Source organism: Diaporthe batatas (assembly GCF_019321695.1).
Source record: "Diaporthe batatas strain CRI 302-4 chromosome Unknown Contig00001, whole genome shotgun sequence".
Taxonomy (NCBI): Eukaryota; Fungi; Ascomycota; class Sordariomycetes; order Diaporthales; family Diaporthaceae; genus Diaporthe; species Diaporthe batatas.
The window spans coordinates 3,631,956-3,650,190 of record NW_025408548.1 but is presented as its reverse complement, the minus strand read 5'-3'; the positions used below and the strand labels follow the sequence as shown (position 1 = coordinate 3,650,190).

At 56.3% G+C, this 18,235-nt stretch overlaps 4 protein-coding genes across 4 annotated transcripts; 3 read left to right on the top strand and 1 right to left on the bottom strand.

Moving 5' to 3' along the window:
* Window positions 1–1,349: 1,349 nt before the first annotated feature.
* KVR01_000254 (uncharacterized protein) lies at window positions 1,350–1,836 on the top strand (the record flags this gene model as incomplete). The annotated part of the gene is made up of 2 exons (XM_044782545.1): window positions 1,350–1,385; window positions 1,435–1,836. The coding sequence occupies 2 exons, from the start codon at window positions 1,350–1,352 to the stop codon at window positions 1,834–1,836; spliced, it is 438 nt and encodes a 145-aa protein (XP_044650203.1).
* A 3,034-nt stretch (window positions 1,837–4,870) lies between these two features.
* Window positions 4,871–8,851, bottom strand: KVR01_000510 (uncharacterized protein; the record flags this gene model as incomplete). Its single annotated transcript, XM_044788068.1, has 7 exons — window positions 4,871–5,231; window positions 5,309–5,572; window positions 5,783–6,214; window positions 6,294–6,379; window positions 6,612–6,648; window positions 7,133–8,620; window positions 8,697–8,851. The coding sequence occupies 7 exons, from the start codon at window positions 8,849–8,851 to the stop codon at window positions 4,871–4,873; spliced, it is 2,823 nt and encodes a 940-aa protein (XP_044650459.1).
* A 221-nt stretch (window positions 8,852–9,072) lies between these two features.
* KVR01_000547 (uncharacterized protein) lies at window positions 9,073–13,273 on the top strand. Its single transcript, XM_044791561.1, has one exon. The coding sequence runs from the start codon at window positions 9,304–9,306 to the stop codon at window positions 12,889–12,891; it is 3,588 nt and encodes a 1,195-aa protein (XP_044650496.1). The 5' UTR covers window positions 9,073–9,303; the 3' UTR covers window positions 12,892–13,273.
* A 1,355-nt stretch (window positions 13,274–14,628) lies between these two features.
* On the top strand, window positions 14,629–17,889 carry KVR01_000330 (uncharacterized protein). Its single transcript, XM_044793497.1, has one exon. The coding sequence runs from the start codon at window positions 14,805–14,807 to the stop codon at window positions 17,853–17,855; it is 3,051 nt and encodes a 1,016-aa protein (XP_044650279.1). The 5' UTR covers window positions 14,629–14,804; the 3' UTR covers window positions 17,856–17,889.
* The last annotated feature ends 346 nt before the right edge of the window (window positions 17,890–18,235 follow it).

Genomic DNA, 18,235 nt, shown 5'->3' with positions numbered 1-18,235 from the left:
ACCTGAAACCACCCGGCCATGTGCTCTCTACAACTGGCTGACTGGCTGCGTGGTGGTTGCGAGGCCGCAGCACCAACAGGGCACTACTGCAGGGCCAATCGAGAGCTCAGTGGCTGCTCAGGTGCTGAGCAGGCGGCCTGGCGGGCTAGCAGACTCGCAGACTCGACGCCAACTGAGGGGGAGACGCAGGGGTGCAGATTGCATGTTGCAGGCTGTCCCATGCGTGCCGAAGAGCTGGAACCGCAGATACGGTTCACGCTGTCACGGTCTGGAAGCTCTGGGAGCCAACCCTGTCTCTCTGTCACTTGCTGGGCTCTCGCATCAACGTCAGAGCAGCTTTGGCATCAACGTGGGGAAGACATCATGGCGGGCCAGGTAACGAACGAGAACCAATGAGGACTAATGAGTCGAGCCCAGTCGGGTAGACCAGACCACAAACTGCTGCCTTCACAAGCGTCCGCCGCCGTCCCTGCTGCATCAAAGGGACCCCTCCCCTAGGCCGCGCTGGGAGCTGCGCATCTCCTCGGGGCAGACCAGATCAGAGGCCTAGGTAGCCCAGCAAGAGTTATGCAGTGCTAGGCCTGCTGGCCTGACGGTGCGCGTTGATCAACAGAAGGCCGGGTTGCGAGCCGACTGATCTTGTTTCGTGCGATGTCGTTTCCACCCGTTGCGCGAAATGACACCCAGGAACTAGGTCCCGATCGCAGGACACCCGGACTGCATCCTCTACCACGGCTCGAGCATCGTGGGTTGCGGGCGCAAGGTACAGCTGCGTCGGCCTTATCACTGACGACGTTTCGGTCCGCTGCAGTCTGGCATCCTTCCAAGACAGCGCCTTCTTCCTGTCCTCCAAGGGGATGATTGCCTTTCTGGGCAGGTAGTAGGGGATCCTGATGCATTCCTGGCCGATGCAGAGATTTAGCTGTCGCACCTGTCGCACCAAGCCGTCAAGGTACAAGGTGTTGTGATGGGGGCGAGGCTTAGCTACCAACCTGCCAACAGCAGCTGCAGGCTGCACGCCAGGCTGCAGCACTGCACGCTGCCAACGCCCTCGGGGTGACCCGTTCGTCTGGACCCGACCTCGGCATATGCACCGTGACCGCTTGGCATCGCGATCGGGTGCTCGTCGAATGATTGGGGGACCGTCGTCCCATCCCCCTCGCCCAACTAACCACAGCAATCGCAGTGCTCGCCAGATCCTGCAGGACGCGCTTTCCAGTTTTAAACTTTGAGAGCCCGTGCCGACTGTTTTGGGGGCCGGCCGCGCCTCCCGCAACGCAACGCCTCCCGCGACGCTCGGGGGACGAGGCCTGCGGTTGCATCTCGTTGGCTGCCACGGCACTGGGTCGATGATGCGGCGGAACAAGGTTCGGAGGATCTGCCAGGTACGAGATGCCGTCTGTCGCTTGGTTTCCATGCCATTAATTCACATAGCCAATCTATACAATCCGATGTTTTAGAGTTCAGTCGAGCGGCCTGTCCCAATTGTTCCAAGTGGTGCTTGCCCTGCTGCTTTGGTGTCCCGCTGCCCTGGCTTGCCTGGCCAGTTGCGGCTGCGCAGCCTCGGCCGTCCTCGTCATTGCCAGCTCTATCTCAGGCTTGTGCGGAGGGCAGGCTTTGTCCGACAGGGACACTCTGGCTAGAATGCTGGCAGGATATGCCTGCTTCCGCTTGACTCAGCATCGTCCCAACTGCTGTGCACTACGTACCAGGGCAGATCAGGTCACAACGCAAGCCGTAGATCTCCCCATCGCAATGTCGAGGGGAGTCCCCAGCAGGGCTGTGCCGGCGACGAGAAGGATGCCCTGTCGAGACAGCATGGGGAGAGAGGGTTGACGCGCAGATCCCTTGGGTTGCCCCATGCTTCTCTGCTATGATAGCCCACGGAGCGGCTGGCGAGAGGCCCTGAAGATGGCTCTGCAACAGTGTGGTCGTCTCGCTCAGTCCACGCTGTCCAGGCCCCCCCCCCCCAAACAAGATACGCCGGTGCCGCCCGCCTCGGCTGTTTCAAAACTATTTTGGACTCCGACAAAGTTGGAAGTGGTCCCGTCCAGTACTGGTCCTGCATTGAAGTGCGTACCTCAGCACCGGTGTATACACCGAGGACTAAGGGCACGTTGCAGCGCTGCTGGAGGGATCCTCTTCCCACCGCACCGTTGTGGGCAGTCTGCTCCGGCCGGGCGCACTCGGTGGCAAGCGACCTCCCGCCGAGGTTCTGCCACGTTCTGGAACGCCATTTCGATCTTCCTTGGGTGCGTGCGTATACGCCTACGTATTGGCATGATTGTTGTGGTGGTGGTGTTTTATCTTCAGCGCGGCAGAGGTTGCGCGGGTGCTCTTCTGCCCAAAGCACCCTGCGAGGCTTTATGGCGGCGGTACTGCGGTTCCCGCAAACGCGAGCACACCTGGATACGAGCGGCACCACCGTTCAGCTCTCTTCTGCGACCGAGTGCGCCGAAGCAGAACCCCGATCCATGGGTGATCCGGTAGAACTCCGGGTGCGCGGTCTCTGCTCTCCAATCCCCGTTCTATGTTCTCGTGCTACGACGTCTGTGGGAACTGCAGATTGCCATCCGGAGCGCGGTTGGGATCTCGGGGGGTCCTGCCTGCTCTTCTGACGGCCGACTGTCATTTGACAGCGGGGAAGGGCACGGGCGTTGGGTGCTGCGACGTAAGCAAGGTGGCCGGGTGCGTGGACTGGTGCGTGTCCGTCCCCGGCAGCCCGGGAGGCTTGGTGTCTGTTCTCATCAAGTACGTCTTGACATGGATGGCGTGCAGTTTGACGTTCTCAGATACACACATCGCATATTGGAGACAATCTTAAACCTCCGTCACTGCCGAGTCACATTTAAGGTGTCACGACTCTTGTGATACCACCGCTGTGCAATGTCAACACGACAGCGCTAATCAGATGCGGGTGCTAATGCTAATGCTAATGCTAATGCTAAGCGATCGTCCAAAATACCCAAGTTGGGTTGATTTTGCGGCCGTGGCCCGTTTGTTTCCAGCGGGCAGAACGGGTCAAGTAAGGTCTTGGATAACTTTGACCACTGCATGACGGCTGTTTCTCGCAGCCTCACACCCTACTTTGACAAGGCCGTTAAGAAGTGCATATGATCGGCTCAGATCTCCAGTCCGCCCCGAGCTTCTTGCAGACGGAGGCCGCCGTCGGGAGACCTGGTACACTGCACTCTTGCATTTCATGCATGGCCGCGTCTCCAAGCTTTCCCAGGTGCCGGCTAAGGCACAGGCACAGCCTTGCGGATTTGTCTCGGGCGAGCCGGGTCGGTTCGGTTCAGCCTGCCCAGCTCTCGTTGGCCCATCCCTCTCCTCCCGAGGATCTTCCAGGCCGCTATAAGATGTGCGCGTGTGGGAGGTTTTGAGCAAGTTTTTCCGTCCGATCAACACAAGCAGGCAGGCAGGCAGGTGTCGCGCATCAGTGATTGATGCGTGATGCCTGTGCTTCCCGCAATGCCTGTCTCCCTGCTTCTTGCAGGCCCTGCCTGCATGCTCAACGGGGGAGATGGTGGGATCTGTTGCGCAGGGCTTATGTTGATTGAGGCTGGCATATGCTCATGAAGATGGGACGGCCGGGGCCCTCTCAGAGGAACTGCCACCTCGCACAATTATGCCGACGATCAGCCCTGGGATCAACCGTCCGTCCAGTAGAAACCATGTTATGCCGGGATGTGGCTCATCTGGCGATTGGCTTGTCCGCCGTGCAGACAGGTAAAAGTCTGTGTTGTTTCGTCTAGATTAACTTGCTCCCGAGCCGCAGGCGTCATCGTCACTGGCCAGATGGGAAGATGTATCCTGCGTCTTGGGTTACTTGCTTGCCATGCGCCGCGTTTCCCCCTCCCCTGGTCATACCTATAGCATGTCGCATTACGACAGTTCGGCCGTTGTGTCTTGGGAGCTGTCCTGTTCCTGAACGCAGCTCAGGGATGGCCTGCCGGGGCACGCATCGCCTCCTTACTACACATGTGTACTACCACTTGGCTGAAGCATGGGAAGCCCTTTAGTGACATGTCTGTCGTTGATTGTGACTGCCCGCAAAGCTATCCGTCGTTTTGACTTCGAGTTGAGACTTCCACAGAGGGGCTGCGAGCGCAGATGGGGAAATGAGAGCAAAACCCTAATTCATTGTAGCATTGACATCTCGCCTATCTGAGATCGGAGCAGACGCCAATATCGGGGGAGGCGCGGGAACGGGGCTCCCTCCACACACGATCAAGGACGAAGCCGCATGGCACAGCGGAGAAATAAGAAACCTCCGCCCATCGCGGTCGTGTTCCGGTGAAGTAGTGTGGACGGCTGTGGCCCAGGTGGCCTTGTCACGTCCCCCGAGTCGTTAGACTTGCGATCGGCACTGGGCTGCTCAGAGGGTCACGGTCACATCGCGCGCGTCTGGTCGTGACGGAAGAGGAAATGCTCAAGAGTGCTAGAGGATCTTGGTCTTGGAATAGGAAAGGCGCGGAAGGGGCTTGCTGGCTGGGCTTTTCGAAATGGGAGGCAGCTGGAGGCTAGGAATTTTCTTTCCTTGGAGATGACATCGCTCTTGGGGCAGATCCCGCACTCTCTCGTATGCTCTCGCCCCGTCTTGGGTGTGACTGGGAGGCTATTAGCTCTGGGCTGTCTCAGGTCTTCCCGGCGGCGGGCAGGACAGTTGGATTCTATGCTATCTACACAGTATCAAGTAATGGGCGGATGCTACAGAAGACAGAAGGCAGGGATGGCCGTCACTGGCCACACAGCTCTGTGATTGCGACCTGGCGCCTGATGAATGCCTGATCAGCAGCGTAGCAACTGCTGAGGGACGGTGGAGGCTCGTTGCGTAATGAACCACCTGTCAATGACGGCTCTTAACCATCTAATTTCTCGGTACGGCGGCAGCCCTGGCAGCGTTCACTTCGTCGGCGCGCTGGACACATTCCTCCAAGACCTGCCAGAACTTGGTGGTATCGAGGCCCCTCGGTATCCGCACGCCCTCCTCCCCGGCCGGAAGCAACGTTGCGATGGTCCGGCCGAGCTGCGACCCATGGTGGAGGGCGTCGTCGTGAGTACCCTCGGTGATGACCTTGACGGCAAACCGCTCACGCTTGTTCGGGTTGTCGGATGCTGAGTTGGGGTCACACTCATCAAAGGCAATTTCCCACTTGGTGCCGGTCAGCACCGCGGCTACTGCCAGCGGGTCGTGCAGAGGAGGGCCCTCAATGATGCCGAATACGTCCCTGGAAAAGCACAGAGGCCCGTTAGCGTCATCGGAAATGGACGGAAATGATGGTGACTGGCTGCTGTCTACACTCACTTGTACGTCTTTGCGAAGAACATGAGTAACTCGACGAGCATGGTTCGGAGCACTGTCTTGCCAACCCTCGGCCCGGTGGTCTCGACCGGCTCCGTTTTGGAGTCGTTCAGAGGAGCCGTGTCAGCCCCGTAGAGGAGGAGTTCCTGGACATCCTGCCTCGCGAGCACAAGATGTGTCGTGTCAAGAGGCAGAATGGTCGTCTTGGCGGCGAGTTCCTTGGTGTCAAATATGAACGCCGAGGCCTCGGGATCGATGATGATGTTGCTACATGCTCATGGGTCAGCAAGAGGCCAAGGTCCTGATCTAGTAGACTGTGATATTGGCCGTGCTCGGATGGTTTTATGTAGCACCGGAGGCGAGGGAGCATCCACACACGCGTATTCTCGAGCCTCGGCGCCATCTCATCTTGTACGCTGGCGATATGAATGGGACTTGGCAGAATGTGACAGCACAGCACAGACACAGCAGACTTACAACTCGGCCCAGGGTGTCCAATTTCCAATGCGAGCCTTGCCATCAACAATGCCATACACAGCACTGGTGAAGCCGTCTCCCACCGCACCTCCCATGAGACTCAGCCCCTTGACGTGGCCGATCAAGTCGGGGTACGTCTGGAACAGCTTGGCCGCATTCGTCAGGCTTCCGGTTGCGACAACCCACGCTGTGCCGGGCTTGCACGAGCGTAGGGCGGCGGCGGCGGCATCGATGGCGGCGACGTCCTTCCGCGGCTGGACGAGCGGCTCGGGTAGCAAGGTGGTCCCGTCCAGGCCACTCTCGCCGTGGATATCCTCGGCGTTCTCGGACAGGCGCGGCCTCAGGAGCGGCGACGAGGCGCCCGGGTAGATTGGGATGCGGTCATGCTGGCCAATGGCCGTGAGCACGCTGGTGGCATTCCACGTCGTCTTCCTGGTGAGGGCAGTGTGTGGTCAGCTGTGGGCATGGCGGTAACACCCCCCCTTGGGTGCCCCCCCTGGGTGGGACGTACTCTAGCGGAGCATTGCCAAAGACGGTTGATATGCCTAAAAGCTTGATTCCGGGATGATATGCCGCGAGAAGAATGGCGAAGACGTCCTGGGCTCTGGTCAGCGCGGCGGACTAAACTTGGTACCCGGCACCGACAGCACTTGAGCTGGGAGTCTTGGGACATGAGTTGCGGTGAAGCGAATGGTCTCCAACCCCGTCTAGATGGCGGGCCTGCAGCAGCCACAGGACTTCTCCGGATTCCCAAATTGTCTCAGGCTGTTGACAATCAAAGTCTAAACGGCCAGCCCGGGTTTCACCCATGCTTGCAAACCTAACTCACATCGTGTCCAGGGTCGGCGTCCAGCCAGACCGGAACTCTCTCATCCTCGGTCATCTCGGCAGAATGTGATGTGTCTGGTTTCCCACGTGTGCAGGGGAGAAAAAAGACGTCGGGGGTGGGGGTGGAAATGTCTGGCTTTCCAAGGTTGCCTTGCAGTAGTCGAAAAGGTGGTTGAAATATTGAAAGGCACAACAACAGCAGGAAACGACACGGGTCAGTGGTTCGGTCTCCCGCAGGAGCGGTCGCCGAGGCGGAGGTCCAAGGCCGCCCACTTCTATGCGGCGCCCCCGGCAACAAAGCGGGCGTACGGCTTTATCACATGTGCCGCATTTCGGCGGGTGCCGTGGGAGTCAGAACCAACACTGCATCACTATTACTGAGTGCCAACTCACGTTCAACTCGTCAGAAAAGAGAGACACTCAAAACCGTTTTATCATGCACGAGGGTATCATCAATTCAGCATGTGGCTACCGGTGCAGACGTGAGCAACTCACTCCCCTGAGCCACAGCTCATTCCTTACGACCCGGCTGCTTTCCTCTTCTCAAGCACCTTCATCACGTCTGCAACATTGTTCACGTCTCCCTTCTTCTTCTTGGGGCCTCGCTTGCGTTTAGACTTGCCACCGCCCCCTTCCTCACCGTCGTCGTCATCGCCCCACCTGGACAGCTTCGTCTTGCCGTCATCCGCCAGCTCCTCCTCATCCGCCAGGCGGTTCGTTCCAAAGCCCAGGTCCATGTCTTCCGCATCGCGGTCTGCGGATGCCATCATCTTCTTGAGCCTCTCTTGCCTCTCGGCCTCCTTTTGCTCTTCCTCCGACTTGGTAGCTGCATTAAGCGTCTTAGCCTTCTTGAGGGCTGCCAGCACCGACGGGTCGTTCATGGCCGGTCGCGCGGTCTGCTCCTCAGATATCAAGCCCGACTTGAAGTAATTGCGAGGATGCTGTGCTTGTGGTTTCGGCGGAGGCGGCGTGTCCTCCTCCAACGCGGCCCGGCCTTCGGGGTTGACTTCGCCCTCGCTCCTTGGTGAATGGGACTTCTCCTTAGCCCCCTTCTCCGCCTCATTGTCACCAGGCTCGTCGCTGTCGTCCGAGTCTGAGATGCCACCAAGGGGGTCGTAGTCTGACTCCACGTCAGAGAACATGGCCACGTCCTCGTCCGCCTTTGCCTGTTCTTCCAGCTTCTTCTTGTAGAACTCCGGCACATCCATGCCCAGCACTTCGGCCTTGGGATCAACCTTGAAGGCTTCCCGTTCTTTCTCGACCTCTGCTGCGACTTTTCGGACTTTGCGCTTCTCATTCCCGTCCTCGTCAACAATGATAAGTACCTCTCTGCCTTTGGCATCGCGCTCTATCCTTGAGCCTGGTTCCTTCTTGGCGCCGATCTTTTTGAACTTCGACCCCAAAGCCGACTCCTGCTGAGCTTTTGCGGCTTCACGGGCAGCCTTCATCTCGGCCAAGATCTGGTCCCGCGTCCGCTTCTGCCCAGGAACCAGCGCCCTGGTAGCCAGTTGCCCCTTCTTCCTCGCCTTCTCCTTCTCGATGGCGGTGACCTCCTTCCCCTCTAGCTGCTCGAATGCATCGTCCAAGTCCTCAGCCTCGGGCTCAACCTCGTCCCCGGGCGACGGCTCTTCTTTCGCCTGTTTGGGCTTATCCCCACCGAACACGTCCTCGCCCTTCCTGACCCTTTCGAGCAACTTGAAGTCAAGGCCTTTGATCAAGTGCGTACTCGACAGATCGCCGCCCGCGATTTCATCCCTTAGTTTCTCGAACGTGGCTTGGGTGATTTCCTCCTTTTTCAATGACTCCTCTAGAGCCTGTATCCGGGCGGCCTTGTCGTCCTCTTCCTGCTCTGACTGCCTTTGTTTTGCGCGGTCTACGTAGCCTTCTGCGAATTTGGTGCCTTTGGGTGCGGATGTTCGGAATTTCTTCTTTGGTCTGTCTTGTTCATTACGCTCCGCGAGTTGGCGCGCAAAGTCGAGACGTCCTCCCCCTCCACCAGCGACGGATCGTCTGCGATACACCGGGGTCAGTACGTAGTCTTGATCTAGCCTGAAGAAATGTCTTCACGAGCTGGAAGGTAACTCACGGTGTCATCGGGATGCTAGACTTCATCCGCGATCCGAGGGCAGAGGACGTAGCCCCACCAGTCGCCCGCGGAGATGGCGAGGCGCCATTCTGAGCTGCGCTTGGCGGCTTGGCGGAGTTATTGAGGAGGAGTTTCCGGAATTGCTCGTTGTTCATATTGTCACCTCCGCCACGAAAATACAATCCCAGCAGAGAGTGGATGGTCGGTAGGAGGTGGAGGATAGAAACATTGGACCCTGACTGGAGGTTTGGCCTACCGACCACCCCACCCCCCTCCCACCCGGCACTGAAAGGGTTAGGGTTTCTTTCATAAAGTGGTCAGCTGAGTTCGCGGTGACGGGCTGCGGGCTACGCGTTACGTCGGTCGGTTCCACCGGCGCGAGTCTTACACAAACTCGCCTTTCGCCCTACAGCGTGCTCAAGCTGATGTGACAAACCTTGCTTATACCCTTGCATAACTTAGAAGCAGCTTTTGGGCTTGATCTTGGACCGCTTGGATGCCTGCTCGGACGTACAAGCATTATGACTGCCCTGGCTTTGTCGTCCCTCGTTGGCCCACACAGAAAGAAGGGCTGATGTCCGAGACCATCATTTGAGCTTCATTCAAAATGGGCAGCCGTCTCGACAAGAACTCAAACGTCGTGCGTAAGCGCATCGAGGACCACACTTTCTCCGACGAAGCCGGCGAGGAGTACGAACCAAGCGCCTTCGGAGGCTTCGGCGACTACTTCCGTCGCAAGAAGATCAAGCTTCAGAATTTGGATGCTGAACTCCGGCAAGGCAGCAGCAAGCCACAGATCTTCAAAGGCGTCGTCGCCCACGTATCTGGATACACACAGCCGCCTCTGCACATCTTACACAAGCAGCTGGTCGAACATGGCGCCGGCTTTCTACAGTACCTGGACTCGAAGACCATGGCCACCCACATCATCGCATCGTCACTTACGCCCAAGAAGGCTACCGAGTTCAGTAGCTACAGGATAGTGAAACCGGCCTGGGTCGTGGACTCGATTGCTGCGGGCCGCATGCTACCATGGGACGAGTACAGAGTAATCGATGAGGGTCCCAGGCAGAAAGTCATCAAGTTTGGGGAAGATGGGAAAATCGCGTCACAAGTGAACACACCGCGGAGGGGCTACCATGACCAGATTCAGAGCAGCTTCTACACAGGCCAATTCAAAAAGCCAGCTACGGCCAACATGGGCAGTCTGCCAAGCTCGTCCACCACGGTACAGACCCCGACGCCGTCCAAGTATACTCCATCTAGACTCAGGGCACCTGAACACATCGAGGATGACTATGGCGGCGATGTTCTGAAAGACCTTGAAATGGTTGAGGCCAACACTTCATCTCCCATGCCTGAAGGACCTCCAGAGAAAGCCGTCGATGGTGCCGTGGCGTCCATAAATGCTGAAAATCCAGGGGTGGTCAATGGGCCCGTCCGAACCGACGAGAGTTCACACCCACCCGCACCCGATTCTCCCGCCACTGCATACCACAACAATGCCCTGACGTCCGAGGAGCACAACGCATGGCTTCTGTCCGATCCGAGACTGAGAAAATCGTCTACCGCAAATCCAGACTTCCTCAAGCAGTACTACTCGGAGAGTCGTCTGCATCACTTATCAACGTGGAAGGCAGAACTCAAGTCCAAAATGCAAAGACTCGCTAGTGAAAAGGGCACCAGCACAGCCAAAGCTGTCAAGCGCCGACCTGGCTCCCGGCGTTATGTCATGCATGTGGACTTTGATAGTTTCTTTTGTACGGTCTCTCTCAAGAATGCACCGGAGTATGTCGACAAGCCAGCTGTGGTGGCACACGGCACTGGTACAGGATCAGAGATCGCTTCCTGTAACTATCCTGCGCGGAAGTTTGGTGTCAAGAATGGAATGTGGATGAAACGAGCCCTGGAACTGTGCCCAGACCTCAAGGTTCTACCCTATGATTTCCCTGCGTATGAGGAAGCTAGTAGGCTGTTCTATGAAGCAATACTAGAAGTGGGTGGTATTGTCCAGAGTGTCAGTATCGACGAGGCTCTCGTTGATATCACTACGCTTGTCCTGGCTGGTTCGGGGTCGCATGGCCACGGTGTCTCCGAGGGAAACGTTTGGAGAGAACAAGAGAAGGCGAATCAGCTTGCTAGTGATCTTCGCAAGCGAATCAAGGAAAGAACGGGCTGTCAAGTCTCCGTTGGCATCGGCGGAAACATTCTCCTCGCCAAGGTCGCACTTCGCAAAGCGAAGCCTGCGGGCCAGTACCAAATTAAGCCGGAGGAGGTCCTCGACTTTCTAGCCGAGCTTACGGTGGAAGACCTGCCAGGTGTAGCGCACAGCATCGGCGGGAAGTTAGAGGAGGTTGGAATCAAGCTGGTCAAGGATATTAGAGAAGTCTCGAAAGAGCGTCTGGTGTCTGTTCTTGGCCCCAAGACAGGCGAGAAAATCTGGGAGTACTCGAGGGGCATCGACCGCGCGGAAGTGGGCGACGTGTCCATCCGCAAGTCTGTCTCAGCAGAAGTCAACTGGGGTATCCGCTTTCTCAACCAACCCGAGGCCGAGGAATTCGTCATGAACCTCTGCAAAGAGCTGGAAAAACGTCTGTTGAACGAGGGTGTCAAGGGCACAAATCTCACAATGAAGATAATGCGACGGGCTCTAGACGCGCCACTGGACCCTGCAAAACACCTAGGCCATGGGAAGTGTGATACATTCAACAAGAGCACATCATTTGGGGTCGCGACTTATGATGCCGACAAGATCGGCAAAGAGGCTGTCTCCATACTGCGATCCTTCAAGTTCAGCCCTGGAGACCTGCGCGGCTTGGGTGTCCAGATGCAAAGATTGGAACCGATCAAGCCCTCGGCGGCGCCTGATGGGAGCCAGAAGAGACTCGATTTTGGTGCTTTTGGGAATGCTGGTTCTCATCCATCGAAGAAACCGGTAGCACCAATGGCACCCATTGGTTTCGATGACATTTCCGAAGCCGGTAGCCCGGCAAAAGCAGCAATTGCAGCTGAACAGACACGGCGAGATGTGTCTGGAGACCCTATCTCGGATAACCCACTTACTCCGCGGAAGCCGAAAGGGCTCTCCATACATCCTGCTCTTGCATTGTCCAGAGCAAATGAGGCTGATAAGAAAGCGAACACGCCGTTGAACGTCATGGGGACTCAATTTATCATGCCGTCAAATCCAGACCCGGAAGTCGTTGCAGCACTTCCCCAAGACATCCGAAGCCGACTCATGGCGCAGCAGCCCCGTCGAGACCCCAATTTGGTATCATCGAGAGAGGGCTCGCCTGTATTGCAAAACACAGGCGGACGCCAGTCGCGGGATCAGAGTCCAGCTGTATTTGAGCCTCAAATTCCAGCAGACATTGACCCCGAAGTGTTCAATGCCCTCCCGGACGAGATGAAGACCGAAGTGCTTGCACAATACGCTCCAAGGGCCCGAAATCCACCCAGTGTACCTGTCCAACCACAATCACCACGTCGGGACCGTATTATCCGTCCGCAGCCTCAAAGAAGCCCTGCCAAAAGAGGACGAGGACGGGGCGGGACCAGGGGCATGCTGAGCAGGACGCGCGAGAGGCAGCGAGATGCCAGTGTCGGGCTGATGCAGACGAGCTTCGTTGCGGTGGGCAACAGGAGGTCAGCACTGGAGAGCGCCGTAGAGGAGATCGAGGAGCTCGACCAGGCCTTCCTGGCTGAGCTGCCGGAGGAGGTCCGCAAGGAAGTCATAGCCGATCACCGCAGGCGCAAACTCGCTCAGAAGTCGGGACTCGGCCTCAACCTGCAAGGCCCCGGGCGGCGTCATGCCGCGGACCGGGCAAGGGGCACGGCCAGCAGCGGCCAGACCAAGATCGCCTTCCCAAAACCCCCGGCCAAGGTCTCATTCACGGCAACCTCGCTCACCTCCATCCAAGAGGTGAAGGACATGCTGAGTGCCTGGCACAGAGAGACTCAGGATGAAGGGCCGCACAGGGCTGATGTTGAGGTATTTGAGAGATATCTTGCCCGCGTTGTGACGGAGGAGAGAGATATGGAAAAGGCCAAGAAGCTGATAAGGTGGCTGGACTGGCTTGTCGATGACGGTGAGGATAGCAAGGGAAGACAGGGGTGGATGGATGCTTTTGCTAACGTCAAGAACGCTGTTGATCGGGCGCTGGGGGAAAGGGGCCTGGGACATATGGTGCTCTAGGCGGTGATTCATTGGGTACGGAATCCTAGGCTATGGCGCGATTATCTGTTCAGCGGTATGGCAGATGCAGAATGGATATATGATGCTATTTCTTCACAAGGGAGCTGGATGGCGATCCGATTGCCTCGGAGACTGGAACTTACATGATGGCAAGGCCCGACACTAGACGGCTGTCCAAAAACCGCTTGCAAAACACCATGACTTGGTCCAAGACGGGCGACGGGCAAGTGAGTGATTGAATATCTGTATCCAAGATGGGACCAGTGACGCGGCGGCTATGATCACTTTGTACTTCATAGTAGACCCGGTGCCCGTATTGCGAGTTGGATCACATAGCACATTGGGCGCCTTCTGCCAAGCTAGATCTGGTAGCGAAGTGGCACTGCACCATAATATAATGGCCAGCGGAACAATTTAAACCTACAAAAGAGACACCCATCTTTGTCCTCGTCCAACAAGTACCCTCTGCCCAGGTTGAAGGTACCCTCCTGGTCAAGAAGTGCCCATATGTCACTTAGACAATCACAATCTATTATGGCTGAGCCTGTCTCACTCTATACTACGGCAAATGTGGCCGCAATTATTTATATTGCAGACATGGCTTGCAAGGCCGGCACGCAGGTATTTGATCCATACTGTCGTTACAGAAATGCATTGGCGTCCATCACAATTGTCCGGAGGGTTGAAGTCAGGTGTTTTTGACGCATAATGAGAATGATGCGATCAATGACTACATAGAGTCGCTGGCATTTAAGGACATGGTTCTCTGCCTCAAATTCACCGCTACACTTCCCAGGACAGCAACCTCGGTATCGAAGATCACAATATGTGAATTGGCTTCGCTTCTATTCCGCACACGTCCGAAGCCATCAATTGATACGCGGCGCCTTCATATAGTGGCCAACATTGAAGAGGGCCGTGAAAGCATCTGCAAAGAAAGCCTTTGCCAAACGGTACATGACGGTGCAAACCTTTTCGAAAGCATCACCTGTTGGGAATTATCAGAGCTGAGGTATGCCTCGTCGGTTATTGCTTATACTCCGAGATACTGTCATATTGTGTGACGTACTCGCCGAATCTCCAATTTTCGAGCAGTGTTTGCGGTTCTAACCCCCAAGCATGTTGTTGTTGAAGAGGAATTGATTATGCGTCCCGACACAAGAAATGCTGTGGGCGGGTAGAACGTCAGCCATCATTGCTAGGGGTGCAGATGATGTTGCAGTCCGATGTAGAATCCCGCAACCAACTATTACTTCAAGTTATACATAGGTTTACACGAGGCACCAGGTTTGACGTGTTTTTTTGATGCTAAACATACCGAGACCCTCATTCATGCAATGAATAATTACTATTTACTGGGTATACTCCTCTTTAAATAAATACAAAGAAAACGACTTCCCTCATTATGCTACAATCAAACACATCCCTGATAGATGACGCTCCAAGGGAAGCACAGCCTCTTTTGGTAGATCGACTCAGTACCTCGGAATACGGCATGCTCGCTCTACTGGTAGAAAGATCGAAACACTGGTTTGGAGAAGCACAAAGCTCAGACCTCGAGACATGTTCTCGGATGCCTGAACTAGACTGCGTTTCTCCCTATTTTGATTGCCGTGTGTTCCTACACCTACAGTGTTGTTGCCTAAAGGTAGGTGGGGTTCGCCACGAAAAGTCGGCTGCCATACATCCGTGAAGGCATCCCAAGACTCCTCTTGCAATAATCAGAGTTTATTCCTGTCCGGGCTTTCAGGTAAAAAGCCACAAGTGATCAAGCGCAGCCGACGTCCTATGCCAATGAAGGAAATCAAACCGAGTTTACTCCGCCCTGATCGCGGAGAAGCTCGAGGCGGAGACGCATAGTCTTGGTAATATAAAGCCGCCCGTACCCCAAGATCCACACCCCGCCTTCATCGATGCGGGACTACATATGTAAACATTCCACACATCTGTTCGTTGTCTCGCTGAACAAAATAATTGCAACAATTATGTCTTTCACTGATTCTCACCAGGATTTCGGCGCCAAACGACTCGACAAGCCAGTGGTTCGTCTCGTTGACTTCTCGGACAACACGGTAGTCCGACAAGTATCAACGATGCTCCGGAGGCTGTGGCTTGTAGACCCGCCTCTCACAGACGAGGAGCTCCTGCAAGAGACCACCCTCAAAGAATGTTTCCAGTCCATCACACAGGCAATTGGAAACGGAATCTCGGATGACCCCGAAGAAACAAGGTGGGACCACAGCTACTGGTTGTCGCACACCGAGCTCCGAGTACTTAACCCGGCAGCATTGGCCGCAGCGGAGCCATACGATGTGAGGAGTGTCGTGTCTCCATGGCGATCGGAGATTTACGAGATTTACAAGCACGTCTTCATTGACCTGTGGCGGATGTTGAAGGAGACATCCGGGACGAACAAGTTCGCGGCGTTCGACCCAAGCAAGGAAGGATCCGTGACTCTTGGCGTCCTCAAACCCGAGAAGCTGAAAGCTGACAAAACAGCCTTCCGTACTGATACTTTCCTCTACCCGGTTTGGATCAACCCCAAGGCCAACATTACCTTCAGCGTTGAAGGGAACGAGCATGTCTGGTCAGATGTTGAGCCCTCGGCATGGACCAAGGGGCTGTGGGCCGAAGGCGAGAAGGAAATCACGATGACGACTAAAATGGATGATGTGGAGGGGGACCAAACCGGCATAGCGGCTGTCTTTGTAATGGGTCATTGTGAAGAGGCGCCCCTGGAACAGCCAACAACCACATTAGCACCTGCAGACGGTGGAAGTGGCCTGGCTTCTGATGATGAGCCGCCTGAGTTTGTGCCGGAGGCAGACCACCTTGCTAGGGCAATCTTCCTCAGGGCGGGAAACGCAGTCGAGCAATGCGCATTCGATGTCAGCGACGCTGAGATCGAACAGCTCGAAGACACAACGTCCTGGCTAGAGGTGGACGTTCAGGAAAGTGACACGGTGTACAAGTCACTTCCAAATGACCACAGCATCAGGGTGCTCATCGTGGATCCTGGATCGGCTGAATCGAACCTTCAGACGCGTCTGGAAGTTGTGGACCTGGACAAAGAAGTCGGATATGAAGCAATTTCCTACACATGGGGGAACCCAAAAGATCAAGTGTCGCTTCCAGTCGGCGGTCAGACCGTCTCGATCCCAAAGAACCTTGAGAATGCCCTGAAGAGGCTTCGATACCCAGATCGCAGGCGATATATCTGGGCTGACGCCGTCTGTATCAACCAGGCGGATCTTTCTGAGCGGGGTCAACAAGTGTCGATTATGCGGAACATTTACTCGAAAGCGCGGAGAGTCCTCGTCTGGCTTGGACAGGACAAGGCAAACTACGCAAAATTGGCCTTCAGTAACATTTGCGAAATAGTTCGTTCCTGGCGCCCTCCGACCAACCCCCAAAAGTTTGCCAGCTACAAGGACGCGTTCGAGCCTCAGCAGAACGGGTTGCGTATTGACGAGGACGGCTGGACGGCCCTCCAGGCCCTTTTCCAAACGGACTACTTTACTCGTTTTTGGGTGATACAGGAGCTGGTCCTCGGACAGAACGTGACGGTAGTCTGGGGTGGCCATACTATCAACTGGGGCCTGGTCGGCATCAGCGCGGCGTGGCTGCTGACCAGAGGATGGGCAACAAACCCAGACTGGCCCATCTCGGCTGCATACAACGCGTTCCTCATCTACGTCCTCCCGTTGGCCAGGCGAAGCGCCATCTCGAGCTTCTCCAAGCTCGACCTGTCTGCCGTCCTGGCGACGACGATGGGCAAGTTCAAGTCGACAGACCCGAGGGATCGGATATTCGCCCTGCTTGGTATGCCGTTCTCGGGCAACGATCCTGAAAAAGAACAACTCGTGTCCCCAGACTACGCCGCGGACGTGCAATCAGTCTATACGAACGCCACGAGGCGCATGCTTTCACAGGACCTGAACCTGAGGCTTCTGAGCGCCGTACAACACGGTCTTGAGGTTGACAGCAGCACGTCTCCTTCCTGGGTGCCGAGATGGGACCAGTCCCTGTTCGCCGAGCCTCTGGCCCTCCGACAGGAGCATGGGTACTACGCCAACGCTGGGGAATTATTCATCCTCGGAGACGATACTTTTGGAGCAGAAGGGAAGTCTCTCACGCTCACCGGCCTCGAGGTCACCACCGTGTCAGAAGTGACGGAGCCATTCACCGCCAGCAACATCTCTTTCTCGAGCCAGCCAGACAGCCTCAGGGACGCTGTGCTCATCATACTGTCTTACCTAAACGACCCAGACCGCCAGGTCCGCTCTTCCTGGAGCGCAACCATGGATAAATTTACCCTGCCCGGTTTGAATGACCCCGAGAGGCAGGCCGAGTTACTCTCATCCGGCGGTGGGTTCAAGATGGCGGCCACGACCGGCATTCCCGGAAAGTACGGCATGCGCAAGTCGACCGAGATCCTGGATGGCGAGAAGATGAGTACCGACAATTTGGGCGAGTTCCTTCTGTACTGGCGGGAGCGCTCCTCGTGGGACGCCGAGGCACTGCGGCACGACGACTTCAAGGACTTCTGGGCCGCCGTGGAGGCGGAAGGGAGCACTTACGCAATGGAACGAGCAATGTGCTCGATGAACGCCTTCCTTGGGCGCAGGGTTTTCCGGTGCGAGGATGGGAAACTCGGTCTTGGGCCTGCAGCGATGAAACCCGGGGACGTGGTCGTTGTCCTGTTTGGCGGCATCGTTCCGTATATTCTGAGGCCGCTGGATGGTGAGGAAGACGAGAAAAAGTGGGTGTTGGTGGGTGAGTGTATCGTGCCTACTATAATGCAAGGACAGGCGGTAGAGGAAGCCGGACTTTTGGCAAAAGGGACGTACGAGAGGGAGGCGGATGGGACGCTGAGGTTGAACCCAGTGGAGCAAGATGAGCAAGATCCGCGGTTCCATCGCGAGGTCGGAAAGAACGGCGTTAAGAGGTTCGAGATCAGGTAGCCGACTCCCGGTATCTATTCTAGCAATATTGGAAGCTTGTCCTGCCCCGTTGTCCACATCCCTAGATTCAGCTGCGCATGCTCACATAAGACGCGGGCAGAGATAGAACGCGGAATTAATATACCTTCGAGGACTGATAGGCTTAGAGGGCTGAACATGCTCAAGGGAAACCCAGCAGGCTCTATCTAGGTATAGAATTCATACAGGTGAAGATCGGCACACATGGTCCTAACGAGACCAGCGCCAACAACACCACAGGATCTACTACAACATGGAGTCCAGCAAAGACGTACGTCAGCCATTTTGAGACCCTAGGCTCGGACAGCCTGGCCTCCCCGGGCACGTTCACAAGGAAGCAGTTCCCGGAGCACAGCGCGGTG

What these genes read in the sequence shown, in the direction of transcription:
- KVR01_000547 (XM_044791561.1), top strand. Translation starts at nt 9,304, where the DNA reads ATGGGCAGCCGTCTCGACAAGAACTCAAACGTCGTGCGTAAGCGCATC.
- KVR01_000330 (XM_044793497.1), top strand. Translation starts at nt 14,805, where the DNA reads ATGCGGGACTACATATGTAAACATTCCACACATCTGTTCGTTGTCTCG.